The sequence below is a fragment of the Nesoenas mayeri genome (assembly GCF_963082525.1).
Source record: "Nesoenas mayeri genome assembly, chromosome: 2".
NCBI classification, from domain to species: Eukaryota; Metazoa; Chordata; class Aves; order Columbiformes; family Columbidae; genus Nesoenas; species Nesoenas mayeri.
In genome coordinates this window covers 52,448,251-52,466,212 of record NC_137543.1, presented here as the reverse complement: position 1 = coordinate 52,466,212, position 17,962 = coordinate 52,448,251, and the positions used below count along the sequence as shown (strand labels likewise).

Sequence of the window (17,962 nt, the reverse complement as noted above, 5' to 3'; positions counted from 1 at the left end):
TGTATTTTTGGCTAAGTTGTAGTTAATTCCAGGGGAATTGTGGCCTTAATATAGTAAATTTGTTACCTAATAGGACAGGTGGTGACAAAAGCCCTCATATGTCCTCATTTGTGCTTTTTTCTTGCCATGGTTTGGCCAAGTCAGAACTTCCTCTATGCCAGTTTCTTTACTGAACTTGTAAATAAGCTAGTATAAAGCTCCTGTTGCAGGGAACTTTGCTAATAAGGTAAGACACACTCTGTATTGCTAAAATACATGTTTAAATTCTTATTCAGTTTGCTTGTGACCAGGACTTGTACCATGAATAAAAGTTCAATGTTTAGAACAGAATAAAACAAACATGTGAATTGAAAGGATTGACAAGAGTTTTCTTTTTCAGATAAGCAAGAAAGAGAAACTGGAACATCCCAGAACAGCTACCATTACTCCATCAGAGAAGACTCATTTTAGGGTCATCCTCAGGTCTGATGAAGTTGAAGATTATGATGATGTGAAAGATTCTGTCTGTACAGTACTGAAACCTGAGCCAAGAACTCATCCTCTGCTTAAGCAGATGGATGTTAAAGATTCTCTTGCTTCTGCAATCACAGAACCGCAAGATCCCTTGCCATTAGATGCTGATCATAATTCTAGACTGTTGGTGGACCCTTTACCAGAAACAAAGCCAATAGCAAAAACTGACTCTCCTTCAAAAAAGAAAGGTATATAATAAAGCGATTCTTTCCTTCAGTGTGATCTACCAAATTTGAAGCCATAATGGAAAAAGTATAAATATACTTTTTCAGTTTTTCCTATTCAAAGACTTATGTGACTAAAGCTATAATTAAAATCTTGGATTTATAAATGCCACAAGTGAATCTGAATCTTTTACAATTATGTTTGTACTTAATGTATCTGATAGCTTCATCTTAGGAATCTTAATTGTTAAAATTAACAGGTGTGCACAAGCGAAGTCATCATCAGGGGCCCGATGATATTTACTTGGATGACCTAAAGGCTTTGGAACCTGAAGTTGCAGCGCTCTACTTTCCCAAAAGGTAATTTTGAATTAAGGTTCTGCTATATTGCAGTTGCACTATTTGAGTTATTATGTGTATGATGTAGTTGTTTATGAACCAGTTCTAGTAAAGAGAATTGGATTTCAAGTTTCTAGGCTTTTGTGGAGTAATCAGTACTGATGTGATTGTGCAAATCTGTTTCTGGTTTGACAAGAAACACATTGAAAGATCACGTGGGAGATAATTACTGAGAGTTTTCATCTTTGTGCAACCTGTATGTTCTGCAAGTGTAGAGAGAGGGGAAGTTTAAACTCCACGCTCCTTTCGCACCAGTACTCTATTTTACTGTATTGCTAGGTCTAGAAAAGCACACATCAGTTTATTGTTTTCATGCCCTGTTGTTGTGGTTTAACCCATCAGGCAGCCAAACACCACACAGCCACTTGTTCACCCCCACCCCCAGTGAGATGGAGAAGACAGCTGAAAAAAAAGTAAAACTCATGTGTTAAGATAAAGACAGTTTAATAGGACACAAAGGGAGAATGCTGCTATTACCAATGCTACTAATACAACTACTGCTAATAAAGAATTTACAAAATAAGTGATGCACAATGCAATTGCTCAATACCTGCTGACGGATGCCCAGCCCAGCCCTGAGCAGCAATCATCCCCACCCCAGCCAGCTCCCCCCAGTTTATATACTGAGCATGACGTCATGTGGTGTGGAATATCCCTTTGGCCAGTTTGGGTCAGCTGTCCTGGCTGTGCCCCCTCCCAGCTTGTGCATCTCCTTGCTGGCAGAGCATCGGAAGCTGAAAAGTCCCTCACTTAGTATAACCATTACTTAGTAACAACTAAAACTAGTTGTTCTCAACATTATTCTCGTTCTAAATCCAAAACACAGCACTGTACCACCTGCTACAAAGAAAATGATCTCTGTTCCAGCTGAAACCAGGACAGTGTGCACCGCTTACTCTATACCATCTAGGTCGTGCCCAGGTCCCACACTCTGCAATATATTCCAATTAATCACCACCACTTTGCCTTTCTTTTGATAGATACACACAGATATAATTTCTTCAGTTCATGGGCCATCCCTCTAAAATGCCCATTGAGTTCATTTTGTCCATGACTTTGGGCTCCATCTGTCATAAGAGTCCTTCAGGGCAGGAGAGATGGTGTGTGGTATTGGATTGTTGTATGCTGAAACCAGCTCTGGTTCCATCACTGCTGCACTTGTGTGGTTCTGTCATCACTGCTCTTGGCTCGGTTTCATAAAAGTTCATTCTTTGTTAATCTGGGTGACTCTTTCCATAATTCCTTTGATATGGCATATAGCAGCCATAGTAGCGATGGCATACAGTATTATGTAGCAATTAACATTATACAATTCAAGTCATTGGCTATTCGCACCCCAAATCAAATCCACTTAAGGTTCATACACATCGGACTTCCCCATCCTTCAGCATTACCCACCAAGTGCACCCAGGTCCTTGAGCAAAAGCAATCCCATGGATGAGTTTGCCTTTGCCTGACGCAAGAGTAAGCCAGACTGTCCTCTTCAACATATTTTTTTTTAATGTGCATTACAAGGAGTTTATCCCCTTCTAAAGTACATAACAGTTTTGATTGGGCACAGCGAGCTCAGTTGGCAGATCCCCTAGTGTTGACTAACCAAGTGGCCTTTGCTAAATTTGTATCCCAATGTTTGAAGGTCCCACTACCCATTGCTCTCAGTGTAGTCATTAATAACCCTTTGCATCATTCGATTTTCTTGGAGGCAGGTGCATGACAGGGGATGTAGTATACCTACTGAATGCCATGCTCTTTGGCCCAAATGTCTATGAGATTATTTCAGGAATGACTCCTGTTGTCCAACTCAGTTCTCTCTGGGGTGCCATGTTGCCATAGGACTTGCTTTTCAAGGCCCATGATAGTGTTCGGGGCGGTGACATGGGCATGGCATATGTTTCCAGCCATCCAGTGGTTGCTTCCATCATTGTAACCACATGGTGCTTGGCTTGCTGGGCTTGTGGGAGTGTGATATAGTCAATCCACCAGTCCTCCCCATATTTATATTTCAGCCATCATCCTCTATGCCACAGAGGCTTTAACTGCTTGGCTTGTTTGATTGGATGGGTGTACTCTTCAATGGATAAAGAACTGGCTGGATGGCCGGGCCCAAAGAGTTGTGGTGAGTGGAGCCAAATCCAGTTGGTGTCCGGTCAGGAGTGGTGTTCCCCAGGGCTCAGTATTAGGACCGTTTCTGTTTAATCTCTTTATCAATGATCTGGGTGAAGGGATTGAGTGCACCCTTAGTAAGATTGCAGATGACACCTAATTAGGTGTGAGCATTGATCTGCTGGAGGGCAGGAAGGCCATACAGAGGGATCTGGACCGACTGGATCACTGGGCTGAGGCCAGTTATATGAAGTTTAACAAGGCCAAATGCCGGGTCCTGCACTTAGGTCACAACAACCCCAGGCAGCACTACAGGCTTGGGGAAAAGTGGCTGGAAAGCTGCCTGGCAGAAAAGGATCTAGGAATGTTGATTGACAGCCAGCTGAACATGCTCCAGCGGTGTGCCCAGGTGGCCAAAAAGGCCAACAGCATCCTGGCTTCTATCAGGAACAGTGTGGCCAGCAAGACTAGAGAAGTGATTGTGCCACTGTACTTGGCACTGGTGAGGCCCCACCTTCAATCCTGTGTTCAGTTTTGGGCCCTTCATCATGAGAAAGACATTGAGGTGCTCGAGAGAGTGCAGAGAAGGGCAACAAAGCTGGTGAAGGGTCTGGAACACAAGTCTGATGAGGAGCAGTTAAGGGAGCTGGGGCTGTTTAGCCTTGAGAAAAGGAGGCTCAGGGGGGACCTTATCGTTCTCTACAACTACCTGAAAGGAGGTTGTAGCATGGAGGGTGTTGGTCTCTTCTCCCAAATAGCAAGTGATAGGGCGAGGGGAAATGGCCTCAAGTTGTGCAAGGGTAGGATTAGATATTAGGAAAAAAAATTCTTCACGGAAAGGGTTGTCAGGCATTGGAACAGGCTGGCCAGGGAAGTAGTTGAGTCACTGTCCCTGGAGGTGTTTAGAAGACATTTAGATGAGGTTCTTAGGGATGTGTTTTAGTGCTAGAGTTAGGTCATGGTTGGACTTGATGATCCTGAGGGAGCCACTTCAGTCTTGGCAGCCTGATCCACTTGCTTTTTGTTTTGATGTTCTCCAGTGGCCCAGCTCTTGGGTACATGAGCATGTACATGATGTACTTTTACAACCAGGTTTTCTACCTGGACTGCAATGGGGCAGCCCAGATGGGTTTGCATCTGTGCTGCCAGTTGCTCGGCTTTCGTTGCTCATAACCACACCCACAGGGCATTTGCCACCATTCACAAGTGAGTGTAGAGATAAAGCACTGGCCATTTTTCTTGGTCGGCCATGTCTGAAGCCAAGTAGATGGCTTTCACTTCTGCAAATTGACTTGACTCACCTTCTCCTTCAGCAGATTCTACAGCTTGTCATACAGGACTCCATACAGCAGCTTTCCACCTCCAATGGTATTGTACTATACAACAGGATCCATCAATGAACAGGGCTTTTTTTTTTTTGGCTTTTTCTGGTAGTTTATTATACAGTGGCATTTCTTCAGCCTCTTCAGCACCTCGTCCTCCAGCAGTATTCCAAAATCTTTGCCTTCTGGCCAGTCCGTGATCCAGTTCCAAGATTCCTGGGTGACTGGGGTTTCCTGTTCAAGCCTGTTGTGTGATCAGAGTGACCTATTACTCCATGTAGCATGAGTTGCATGGTGTGTAGAGGGGACCCTATCTTTGAGCATCCAGCCCAGCATCAGCAATTGGGGTGCCAGGAGAAGCTGTGCTTCAGTACCAACCACTTCTGAAGCAGCTCAAACCTCTTCTATGCTGCCAATAGCTTTTTTTTTTTGGTTGAAGTATAGTGAGCTTCAGGTCCTCTGTATCCCTGACTCCAAAACTTGAGGGGTCAACCTTGAGCCTCCCCTGATGTTTTCTGCTAGAGGCTCCAGGAAAGGCCATTCTCCACAGCCTTGGTGTGGAGCACATTTTTTACATCTTGCCTGGCTGGGACTGGCCTAAGGATTACGGCATGAACTGCCTCTTCTTTTACTTGTTCAAAGGCTTGTTGTTGCTCAGGGCCCCATTTAAAATTGTTCTTCAGTGCTTGTTGTAGGGGCTGGAGTAGGTGCAGTGCCTTGTCACCAGGATTTGAGTAGCCACAGTGCTTGTCTCCTAAAATACTCCCCAAAAGAATGACTGTCTAGGAGGACCTTTGTAAAAGTACGGCTTAATAAGGAAGAAGGGTTTATTGGTTATGTTAAAACTAAAATTTTAAACTTTTCAGTTCTTATTGATTATATTACTTGGGGTCAAACTAATAACTCTAATCTTAGATGACAATGAGAATTTTTATTTAAAATGCTTTTCTATATTATTTTTTCCAAACACACTGTGTTCTAAAAACATCAGGCAATGTCCTTTTTCCTTTTATTCTTATCCTACAGCTTTCTGATGAAGATTGAGGAACACAGCATTGTCATGCAAAAATAGAATGTATAGGATCTTCTCCTCATTTAAATCAATTTTGTTGCAGGCAGGAGAAATGTAATTATTTCCCAGTTTAGGTGAATGTTCGAAGAACTGGAAACTGTCAATCTGCCAGTATTATGAAGGGTTGGGAGTAGTGTATGTGTGGTTTTGTCTGTTCTTTGTTTTGAGTTTATGTTGTAAAATGATGTAGTACTTAATCATATTGCTGTTGCATTTCTTTTTTTTTTTTTTAAGTAGCTTTTTATGTAACTTAAAAGTCTATACATTTTTTTGCAAGTGAAATAATTACTGAAAATGTGAACTTCTTTTCTTTAGTGATTCTGATCCAGGCTTCAGGCAGTGGACAGAATCAGATACCCTTTCTGGTTCCCAGTCACCCCAGTCAGTAGGAAGTGCTGCAGCTGATAGTGGTACAGAGTGCATGTCTGATTCCGCTATGGACTTGCCTGATGTTACGCTTTCGCTTTGTGGAGGTCTCAATGAAAATGGAGAGATTTCTAAAGGTATGTGAAAGACTAAAACATAAACGATAATAAAGCTCAGGTAGCTAAACAAACAAAGTGGCTTGAATGCTCCAACTTCCACCTTGCAAACCTTTGGCTTATTATTAGCTCATGTTGACAAAAGGGAATGGATAATCTTTCATTTTTTAAAATTCTCAAGCATCTGCCAAGCAGAAATAGCAGAACTTAACCTCAAATTAAGCAAGAGCATTTGATGTCTTGAGAAGCTTTCTGTCTCCTTTTTTGCACTACATTTTGCGTATATGACCAATCACTCTTCTTTCTGGCTGCAATTACTTGCTTAGTCCTATATAAATATTCATAATTTGTATTCTTTTGAATTGCCTGATAATTTTCCTTTATTAGTTGTTTTGGTTTGGTGTTTTTTGTTGTTGTTGTTGGTGGTTTGGGGTTTTTTGGGTTTTTTTTTGTTGGGTTTTTTTTGGTTTTTAAGCAATTAAAAAAAGTTTTGCTATTGCGTTGGACTGTCTTTTACTGCGCTCTTTGTTTCCTATCCTAAACATTTGTTAACCTTTAGATTTTACCAGCTGATTCTTCTGTTTTAATGCTCTGGTTAATTTTAATATTGAAGTTCTATGCATTTTTGAGGGAACTTCTAGGAGCACGTAGTTTTCATGAACATGTACTGCAAAATTTTTAGTATAACGTTTTTAATGTTCATCCAGTCTCATCAAGTGAAATTTAAATGCATCAAGTGAAATTTAAATAAAGGCTCAGAACAGCTCTGTTGGTAATGCAGTAATAGTATTAGATATGATTCAAAAATTTATGTCTTCCTTACAGGGATCTTATACTAAATTATGAATTTCTATAAACCCGTATATTCTCTAGTCATGAAAATGCTACTTATAGTTGGTGATTAAAAAAACACCTGAGAAGCTGTCAACATCCTTCTCCCTCCCCTTTTAATGTAGTATGTAGGCCCCTTACCTGCCATAATAATTAAAAAAAAAAAACTTGCTTAGACAAGCATGGATCTCTTCTTCCAGCCTGCAAGCTGAATTAGTTCCTTCCTTCCTCCTCCTTATACTCCCTCTTCTAATTTTCTGATTCTTATTAATGTGACTGTTGAAGTAAGTGGTATGAGGCCTTCCCTGTCACTGAGGAGGCAGTCACAAGGCTCTTGATGGGCCTATATTAGCATATTTTGAGTGATGCTGCAAGATCAGCAATGACTCTGAAGTGACGGAAGGCATTTTCCTACATATAAACTAATCAAACATCTTGGGATTTTATAGTATTATTTTTAACTAAAATCTGCTTCTATTGCAGAAAAATTCATGGAACATATTATTACTTATCATGAATTTGCCGAAAACCCTGGACTCATAGACAATCCCAATTTGGTAATAAGGATTTATAACAGGTAAATTCTCTATATCATGTAATTAGGTCAGAAGATCTCATTTAAAAATCCATCCTTTAGATTGAGTGCATTTCTCAGCTTCCATACCAATTTGTGGGTTTGGTGGATCTGTTTCTCAGTCTCAAAGAGAATGATTTTGAACTGAAGATTTGCATTAAATTTAGTTTTAGCTGAAGTAAGATTTTTTTTCCCAGCAATTACCACTGGTGTTGAATTGTTTTAAATCTGCTTGCAGAAAACTAATATTAGTTGTTGGCAGCAAATATGTATTTTTGTCAACAAAAGGGTAGTTTGCACACTGATATTTATTGACCTCTAGTCAGGTTTTATAATATCTTATCAATAACATGTTTTAAAACAGGTATTACAACTGGGCGTTGGCTGCTCCAATGATTCTGAGTTTGCAGGTGTTTCAGAAGAGTTTGCCCAAGGTAAATACATACATGTATAGTTTTTAAAAAATATATTGCATGTAGTAACATATTATTATATCTTGACGTTGTTTTTCTATACAAATTAAAAACATGGCTAATTTTTCAGGCAACTGTTGAGTCTTGGGTCAAAGAAAAGATGCCAAAGAAGTCTGGAAGGTGGTGGTTCTGGCGCAAGAGAGAAAGCATGACTAAACAGGTAACTGAGACCTATTTTTTCCTCTCAGCTGTTAAAAAAATGAAAAAGCTTTTATTTGCCAGAAGTGCCTCAGAACGCCACTGTTGTAGCTCTGTCTCTGGCAGCTGAGAGTTACTCGGTGTTACAGTAGCCGTAGCTGCTTCTGTATGTTTAGTCTTAAATACCATTTCTTTATTTGCTGTTGCAAGTTGCTTCAACAAAATTTATTTATTTATTGTTTATTCATCTGTTGCACAATATTCTTAAAATTCTTTCTTCTAAGCCATAAGCAGTTGTCAGAGCCTACTTTTCAGTCACTGTTGTATGTTTTAAGAACGTGTACACAAATATTATGATTCTGTACTGCATCATAAATGTTATGCTGAGGCACCCTATTTTAGACAAAACTAAGTTTTCTAAAACTTGAGTATGTGCCTTAAATTTGCTTGTCCCCCAAAAAAGTGAATTTTACAAGCCTAGAGGTTGATAGCTCCTTTAATGGTAAATTAATTGTATTAAACTAGTACTTCTCAATTTCTGGCATGCAGAGTTTTATTTCCTGAAATAATAAAAAACTTTAATAGATCAATTATTCATAAGCATCCTTTTCTTAAATCATTTACAGAATGAGCGATTCTGAGACTTAATATACAGGGCATTTCAAAAAGATGGCCCCAATTTGAAATCACTATATTTCTGCAACTATGAACCACCCATGAATGAAACTCTCACAGTCCGTACAGCAGGTGGATGGAACACAGAGCATTTATAAAAGGGTTACTAAAACTTGATAACTCATTAAACTGTTTGTAAATTTTTGTGTAATTGTAACATGTTGGGTCCATCTTTTTGAAACACCCTGTAGTTTATGTACTGTACTGATAGATAATTGCTTAAGTGTGAACTGTGAATTAACTTGGATCAGTTTAAAATGCTTAAAATGTCTATATGTTTTTATTATCCTGTTGCTTTAGATACCAGAGGCGAAAGAGGGGAAAACTGAGACACAAAGAGCAAATGAACTGCCAGCAACTATAAAAGAGCAAGTTAATAGTAGGTGTGTTCCTGCCTGAAGACTATTTTGAGGACTGAATAAGGCCCTTCTTTTTATCTTTTTTTTTTTTTCCCTTTTTTTTCCCTTTTTAATTTTTTTTGGTTGAACAATTCGGTAGGAATTTACAATGGGAAGAAACATTTTCCTCTAAGCTACTGAAGAGAAACCAGATGTGTTTGGCAAACAATTCAGCAAAATAATGTGGCAGCAAACATTGTAGGAACTACAAATACACTATAATTACTTCCTACATCCTATTGTGTTTACTTCTTAAATTGTAACATAACTGACAGAGTAACAAAGACATATATGGTAACCTTTAGCAATGGGCCACTACTCTGTAAGTGTAGTGGTATTGTTTCTGAGATACTGTTTGTCATTCCTTTTTTTTTTTTTTTTTTTTTTAAAGCCTAATATTGTATGAATAATTTAAACCACATGGATTTTTTTGTAACATTAAATAATTGAAACAATAAAATAGCATCATTTACAGTGCACAAGTTGCCCAAGGTTGTGGTTGAAAACTAGCAGTGTTTAGCACAAAATTGGCCTAGTCTAGATAATTTAATACCCATACTCATATTCTGCCATGATTTTACAAAGATACTTGTAAGTGTCATTGGTGTCTTAAGGATTTAAGAAACTAAATATATAGTGTATGAGTACTTCAGAGAAATTAAATGTTGCTTTTAATCTTGGAATCTCTAATCAGCAGAGAAATAAATCTGTGAATAAGCTTAAAAGGTGAGCTACTCCACTAACATCACCCTCAGTTTAAATTATACAGTAGCTGTGGCAGCTTTTTTAAAAAACAAAACAGTTACTCATTCAGTATCACTTTTCATCTGCAGTTTACCCCATTCGTCAACACGGGATTAGTGATCACTTGACACTGTGTCCATACTAAACTCCTCATGCATGGAGCCATCTAGTAATAGTACTATTTTAGAGCTACCCCAGTACTAGCATGCATTACAAGTCTGATTTGCTTGTTGGCATAGACTGGCTTGATCTGAGCATTCACTAGACCATGGACTTTGTTAATCTGTGCTATCAGGCTAGTAGCAAATCTTCAACATAAGCAGAAATTACTCTTGCATAAGAATCTTGCACCATTAAAGGAAGATGTTCTGTAGCTTACGTTTATTCTGTTTGATGTCCTGTTAGGCCTCCAGAAGATGATTCTTCTAGTGATGAAGCATCGCAGGAGTTGAAGGAATCCCTGAAAATAGAATCTGCCCCAGCAGAGCATCCAAGCCATGGGAACATTACGTCGTATAAGAAGTCACTTAGGCTGTCTTCAGACCAAATAGTAAGTGGCATGCCTTTCCTGTACATAGGGTGCTTCATAATTCCACTCTGATTCTAAAAGTTGGACTTTTTATACTTTTTAGAAATGATGTATAAATACATTTCACGAATTCAAAAAAGTGATCTTCAGGTTACTTTTCTAGCAGTAGAAAAAAAGGAAACCTAAAATTTTAAAAGGAATTAAAAGTATTTTCCAGTGCTACTGAGGGCAGCTTCAGGGAATTTTTGATTTTACTTTTTTCTGCTTGTGTTGTTTAGGAATCCCTGTTTGGATTTAAAAAAATAATTTCTCACAAAGTTCTGTAATTAAACTTCTATATGAAGGTGCTGCCAAAAAAGTGACATTGTTGACTTCTGTAGTTTGGATATCCTGGCATCTTAACAGTCTAATAGTATACATTTAAGTTGGTATGCAGTTTATTCACTGCAGTCTACCTTAAGTTAGATCTGCAGATGTCTAAGTATGTGGTCTTCATCAGGGAAGAATTTTGAGGAAAGCATCCACAAAGTAGAAGATACTGTTGCATACTATAGGAAAGTGGGAGTTACGTTTGATAGTACTGCACTGTAACTGCAAGATTTAAAGTAGCAGAGACTCAAATATCTTTTGTTAACTCTGCAGTCAGTGCTGCTGTGAGCATATACAGGAGCTATGGACAAATACATGTACTCAGACAACCAAACAGACTTTACCAGCAAAACTGTGCTGGTGTTAAACCATGGTTCACTTTTTGATGAGTTAATCGAAATAAGATGAGGTAGAATATACCAGCCATTCTCTGTAGCTCATTTATGATTCTAAAATTTTTATAGTGAGGGCAACTTATATTTTCAATTATTTTCATTTATTCTAAAGGCAAAGTTGAAACTCAGAGATGGCCCTAATGATGTTGTATTTAGTATTACAACCCAGTATCAAGGGACTTGTCGTTGTGCGGGTACAATATATCTCTGGAACTGGAATGATAAAATCATCATATCAGACATTGATGGAACAATAACCAAGTAAGTATCATTGGCTTTTAAAAAATTTCTTTTGATATTTTTATCTTGCTTATCCTATCCTTTTCAAAATAAGATAAACTTGATTTAAGAAGACTATTAAGGGATGTTCATTAGCAGTCATGAAAAACACTGGATGCTTTGATTTTTATTTGTACTTGAATTTACAACAAACTAGAAGAGGTCTTTTAAAAGAACAATGTTTACCATATGACTTCCCCTTTCAGTGAGACTTCTCCAGATTTAGCAGCCACAGGTTAACTTGGAAGCTGACTTGTGCTGTGTGACCCCAGTAACTGCTCTGTCTGGAGTAGTTACAAATTCTCTTTTGAAATGGTTAGGACCTTCTCCAGAGATATTTCTGTAAATACGCGTTACAAATTGTATATTTGTTAGTGGTTGTCTTTAACAAAACTCATATACTTAGTATGGGCTAACTCTGATTTTGCTTTTAGGTCTGATGCTTTAGGACACATCCTCCCTCAGTTTGGCAAGGACTGGACTCATCAGGGCATCGCAAAACTCTATCATTCCATAAATGAGTGAGTATGTGAGCTATGAAGCAACTAGGGTTTTCTGGAATTTGGGAATTAACGGGCAGGTAACTGGGTTGTTGTTAATAATTATGCAATCTATTACAATTTGTTGGTCTCAATGTTGGGAAGTGAGCTACTTCCATCATTCACAAACAAAACAAAGTGTTTTCCCAGATGTATACCTTCACAGGAGTGGAAGCCACCACTTTTACTAGTTCCCTTCTCAAATGTTTGATTCTGCATTTTAGTTCTTAAAAAATGTGTGTAATATTGTGAATACACAAGAGAACCATAATATCAATAATTTCTCAGTCATGCGTATGTCTGTTTCCACCAGCTCAGGCTGATCATAGAGCCTATTACAAACATGGTGCAGTGTAAGTTCAAGCCTAAATAGTATCCTTACAATGCATAAAAGCTGAGAGAGTTGGGTCTCTTTAGTTTGGAGAAGAGGAGACTGAGGGGTGACCTTATTAATGTTTATAAATATATAAAGGGTGAGTGCCATGAGGATGGAGCCAGGCTCTTCTCGGTGGCAAACAATGATAGGACAAGGGGTAATGGGATCAAGCTGGAACACAAGAGGTTCCACTTAAATTTGAGAAAAAACTTCTTCTCAGTAAGGGTGACAGAGCACTGGAACAGGCTGCCCAGGGAGGTTGTGGAGTCTGCTTCGCTGGAGACATTCAAAACCCACCTGGACATGTTCCTGTGCGACCTCACCTAGGCGTTCCTGCTCCAGCAGGGGGATTGAACTAGATGATCTTTTGAGGTCCCTTCCAATCCCAAACATACTGTGATACTGTGATAAATATTTTGTGTTTTAAGAAGTTTGCTACAAAACAAAAGTGAAGGTTCCTTATGGTAGATTTCATGTTCTGAAACAAGCCCAATGAACAACTTGCCACTGCCACAAAGGGAAGGTTGGTGGCCTGGATCAAGCTTTCTGTCACTTGGTTGTGCTTCTGACATGAGCTGATGCAGTTCAGTAAAACAGTAGAAAAGTAATTCAGCAAAACAGCAGTTTCCCCATCCGTTCTCTGGGTTAGTCAACTGACCACGCTTACCTTGTGATCTGCAAGAACCTGCAGAGGCAGCCCCTGTACCTATGAGGGGGCAGGAAGGAGAGGAAAGATGACTTCCCCGTTGCAGCAGTTGGCTTAGTTCAAAAGTGCTGTGATCAGCACCCTTATAACTGTACGGTTCATCTAAGAGGTATATAGCCTTAGAATAGTTACATCCAGTAACTTCAGGCAGAACAAACCTATGTATTTCCCATCCTTTCAAATTTGGTCCTTCATTTAGCAAACTGTTTTTCAGAAGTATAGTGATGGCAGAAATATAATGCTTGCTACTGAGGAATACAGGATGATCAACTGTTAAACAATTCATGATCCACTTAAAATAATAAACTTTTAGCTTTGTTTTTAAATTTAGTAGTCTTTCTTCCTAAAAATATTGGGTCTTGGAGTCTTTTGTTGACCTTCACTTTGTTACATAGAGCTAAGTTTCATCTGTTGCCCCTTGCAGTCCATGGGAGAGAACTTGAATGTTGTTCTGTATTCAGTGCATAATAGAAGAGTGGGTTTGCAAGTATTTGCCAAATTGAATCAAATCTTTGAAAAGACACATAAACACTCAAGCCTTTCGTGCAGGCAGTAACTGTGTACAAATCTGTATAACAGATGAACATACAGTGTCTGCAGGAACAATTAAGGGGCTTGACGAATGCGGCTTGGTATCCATCCTTCACTCTGCGCTGCAAATTCTGCCAGCAACCTGAAAAAATCCAATAACCAAGACAAGAGATCTGGCATGCAGTATTATGTGCTGCAGATAATTTAAGTCATTGCTATCATCTTACAGGTGGTCTGAAAGAGGCTGGATAAAACCAACAAGGCACTTATTTAAACACAGTCTAATCCATCTAATTGCGTCATTTTAGTATTGCCATCCCTGTTCTTTTTGCACTTCCTGTTTCTCAGTTTTGATTGAGTCATGTATTTAAGTTATTATGTGCCTTGCAGATTTTTTTACCAGTGGAAAAGTCTTTTCCTATGTGTGTGTGCAACACACTGCAACAATTCAGTACCTAAACATGTGCCTCTGGCTGTTGCTGTAACTGTATACTTTCATTTGCGAAGAAAGTCTTCAGCAGGAGTATAACTAACTTGACAATTATTTTCTAGAAATGGCTACAAGTTTCTGTACTGTTCCGCCCGTGCCATTGGGATGGCAGATATGACCAGAGGATACCTGCACTGGGTGAATGACAAAGGAACGATTCTCCCTAGGGGCCCACTCATGTTGTCCCCCAGCAGTTTGTTTTCTGCCTTTCATAGGTAAGCATGTGGCATTTCATACATCCATTCCCTTCCCATCTCAGAGAAGGCAGCAGATGAAAAAGATTTGGGATGCTGACCATTACAGCTGTGACCAAACGTTCCACTCTATGCTAGGTTTGCTACTGAGACTTGATGTCCCTCTAGCAATCATTTATAAGCTGTTTATTTTGTCTGAATTTCACTTGTAGTATACTTCTGTTTCTTTGGGCATGTTAGAAGTGGCTACAAAACCCAAAATATTAGTCATAGAGAAGCTCATTTTCTCTCTTCATCATTCCTCTCTACTCCATGAGTGATTACTGTTAAGTTTTGTTTGTATCGGTACAATTTTGTCTTTTCAAGTCTAGCTGCAAGGATTGTAGTATAGTGCTACTACACAAGTCAGAGGGAAAAGAAAAAGAGCTGGTAAATATAAACAGTCATACTAAATGATCTTGTGATATTGGGAGTACTCCATATGTGAATTTTGCTGTGATTCAACTCAGGTTGTCTTTTGAACCAGCCATAGTCTACCTGTTCTTGATGGACAGAGCTAATAGTGAAAAAGTCTTTTGGTTTTGCTTGCTATTTAGTAAAAACAACTGATTCATGGCTAGCAATGGCAGCAACTTCCCTTAAGGTCACTAATAGGCCTTCTGCACTCCTTTGTCAGAGGCAGGAGTTGTAACAAGCTTATGGGTACTTGATTCAGTCTTCTGATTCAAGTGGTCATCTACAATAAAAGCAGTTCATAAACTGCATTCACAGTGAGGAATTTCATCCCATTTACTTAGCCTAGGCACAAGTTATTCACCTATCTTTTTACCATAGATGTTGGAAAACAGCAAATGTTTTACTGTTTTTATTGTCTCTTGTATCATTTTTGGAAAACTACTGACCAATGTCTATATACTATTAATGCTAGCAACAGGAAGCAATGAGAATGTAAATACCAGATAAATGCGGCAAGGACAACACCCTCTATCAAATGATGATTTAGAATTTGACTGTTGAAATTTTATTTTAGGGAAGTAATAGAAAAGAAGCCTGAAAAGTTCAAAATTGAATGTTTGAATGATATCAAGAATTTGTTTGCTCCCAGTAAACAGCCTTTCTATGCTGCTTTTGGAAACAGGCCCAATGTAAGTAGCCCCTTCCTAATTAAAAGGTTAAAATGCATGAAGTACATGTGAAGCAAAAGAAATAGGCTTTTCTTTTTGTGTCTATTTAAATTTGAATAAGGAAATGGGACACTGGTGCTTTTATGGGAAAATCCACATGTAGATACCTTAAATAAAAGCTGCCAGAACTGCTTATATGAAAAAGGTTACAAAGATGTGTTAGTATTGTCAGGATTTTATTAAATATGTGCCACCTCTCTGTATTATTTTTCAGCATTTTTGACAGCTTTATAACCTAAGGGTGTTAATTCAATGCTCCTCAGTCTCGAATCCCTTTTCCTGTCATATGGTTCCTGTATTTTCTCTGCAGATAAATGCTATTGTAATTGAGCTAGAGAGAGAGGGTATTCTAAGAGGAATATTGTCACAAGGAATAGTATTTGATGGTATAGATTTTTTGCATGTTTGTGCTCCCAGGCTCAGGAACAGGAATTAAGGGGCTGAGAGTGGGGGAATGTTTTGTTATGGTGTGCTTATGTTTTTTGGTTGGTTGGTTTTGTCTGGGGGCTTTTTTTCTTAAGGGGCAGTTTTACTGTACCCTTTTTGGATCAGCTTTTCTCATTCCTTCAGGGAATTGTTTATGTCACATTCAATAAGGAAATGTTGAAGCATGTGCTTTTGTTCATGCTTTCTGCAGGATGTATATGCGTACATGCAAGTGGGAGTTCCAGACTGCAGAATATTTACTGTGAATCCAAAAGGTGAACTGATCCAAGAACGGACTAAGGGAAACAAATCTTCGTAAGATCATTTTTGTTATTTCAGCTAGAGAAAGTATTTAGGAATGAGATTACAAAATAATTGCAATTGTGACCATGATTCAATCTCCTATTACATACAACACATGAAAATCTTAATTGCCAGAGACTTACAGCTTTGGATACTTAACCAAAACTTTTCAGAAAGAAAAGTAAATTGGTGAAATAAAATTGAAAATAGCTTCTGCAGTAGTGCTGCCTTATGTGACTATACCTTTCTGGTCTAGACTTCTAAAGCTCCTTTTGGCTACAGTTGAACAGTGACTAGACTGTTAAATAATGGTCTTTCTTCTTTTTTAATATAGGTATTACAGACTAAGTGAGCTCGTGGAACATGTGTTCCCATTGCTTAACAAAGAACAGAGTTCTGCATTTCCATGCCCAGAATTCAGCTCCTTTTGCTATTGGAGAGAGCCTCTTCCTGACCTGAACATGGACGACCTGATCTGAAACATACGTCTCACCCAGAGTTGGAAATTCGTATTCAGCTACTCAGCTTCAGTTTAAATGTGAAGAACTTTCTTAACAAAGATGCTAATTTATATACTGGTACCATAAGTCTTACTAAAGAAATCACTTTAACTCTATTGGTTTAAAACAAAGAAAATGCAAAGCTACTGTCTGTTATTTTTTATGTGTGGGGTTGATTGGTTTGTTTGTTTCTTTATTGCTTGTCTTCATATACGTGTGCTAAGGCACTTGAGATTGGCCTGTCATTGATGATCCTGATACCCAAGTGCTTCAGGGCAACTAAATGCTGAGGTAAACTGTGACTTTGCATTTTCATCAATACAGACCTTATTGTAAACATAGATTATTTTTTTTTAATTAGTCTTAATAGTGTATTTTCTAAAATGAAGCCAAAAAATGTATGGAAACTGCCAAATAGAATGTCAGACCTATTAATTAAAAACATGGTCTAAAGTTCAGATGGGCAATTAGGCCATTTTTAAAAAGAGCCAGAACCGAAGACCAGTGTGCTCTTTCTCAGCTAGAATACAGAAAATGTGGAGACTTTACTAGCCTGACATACTCTGAAGACATAAAATTCCTCTTCAAATGTAAATACGCCTTTTGTTACATGTACTAGTCTGCACTTGTACAATTCACACTCTAACTCTATTACTTTTTTTACATAAAATGCTTAAATGTGTTAAATTTCCATCAAGAAGAATCTTGAACATTTCTGTAAGAGTTGGGGAGCTGGCATTTTTATTTCCTTTTTCAACACAGAGATGATGCATATGTGTGTATGCTGTGTAGGCCAGTAAAATGTATGTACAGATTATATTCAGGGAATTGTAATACTAAAAAAACTATGTATTTAATTTTTTAATTGTCTACTGCAGGTCTTTCCAGAATTCTGTATTGCAGGTTTTCGGTATCTGGAAGGAAATGCAGCTCAGTAGTGAGATTCCAGGTATGAGAATGGTTAAATGCTGCAGAGCAGAATAATTTCTTTTTTCCTTTTTATTTTTTTCTTTTTAAGTTTTAGGTTATTCATAAACATTATGCTGGTCATTCCTCAGGTTAAGATCCAAGCTTGTGAACAAATTGCATTCCAAGTCTAGTGTTTATCAGCTGTGAAAGCAGCTAGTGTTTCTCTCTCCAAAAATACTTGAAGGCAAAGGTAGTTCTGCTTTTTTGAGTTAGTGACTTTAACCTCCTTCGGATAAATCTATGGTGAGAATTTATCATTCCACCAGCCCAGAGGGCTTAAGGAA

General features: G+C 38.4%; 1 protein-coding gene across 3 annotated transcripts in view; it reads left to right on the top strand.

Annotated features, from left to right (window-relative positions):
• The window catches only part of LPIN2 (lipin 2), a 45,097-nt gene extending 28,047 nt beyond the window's left edge, over positions 1-17,050 (top strand). For all 3 annotated transcript variants that reach the window (XM_080339992.1, XM_080339991.1, XM_080339993.1), the window contains 14 exons: positions 380-701; positions 938-1,037; positions 5,889-6,076; positions 7,370-7,463; positions 7,825-7,894; positions 8,004-8,093; positions 9,047-9,129; positions 10,294-10,438; positions 11,294-11,442; positions 11,895-11,981; positions 14,165-14,317; positions 15,327-15,441; positions 16,118-16,221; positions 16,544-17,050. In XM_080339992.1, the coding sequence (XP_080196118.1) occupies positions 380-701; positions 938-1,037; positions 5,889-6,076; positions 7,370-7,463; positions 7,825-7,894; positions 8,004-8,093; positions 9,047-9,129; positions 10,294-10,438; positions 11,294-11,442; positions 11,895-11,981; positions 14,165-14,317; positions 15,327-15,441; positions 16,118-16,221; positions 16,544-16,688 (1,845 nt within the window). In that variant the 3' untranslated portion in view covers positions 16,689-17,050. The remainder of the gene's footprint in view (positions 1-379; positions 702-937; positions 1,038-5,888; positions 6,077-7,369; positions 7,464-7,824; positions 7,895-8,003; positions 8,094-9,046; positions 9,130-10,293; positions 10,439-11,293; positions 11,443-11,894; positions 11,982-14,164; positions 14,318-15,326; positions 15,442-16,117; positions 16,222-16,543) is intronic.
• Positions 17,051-17,962: the final 912 nt, after the last annotated feature.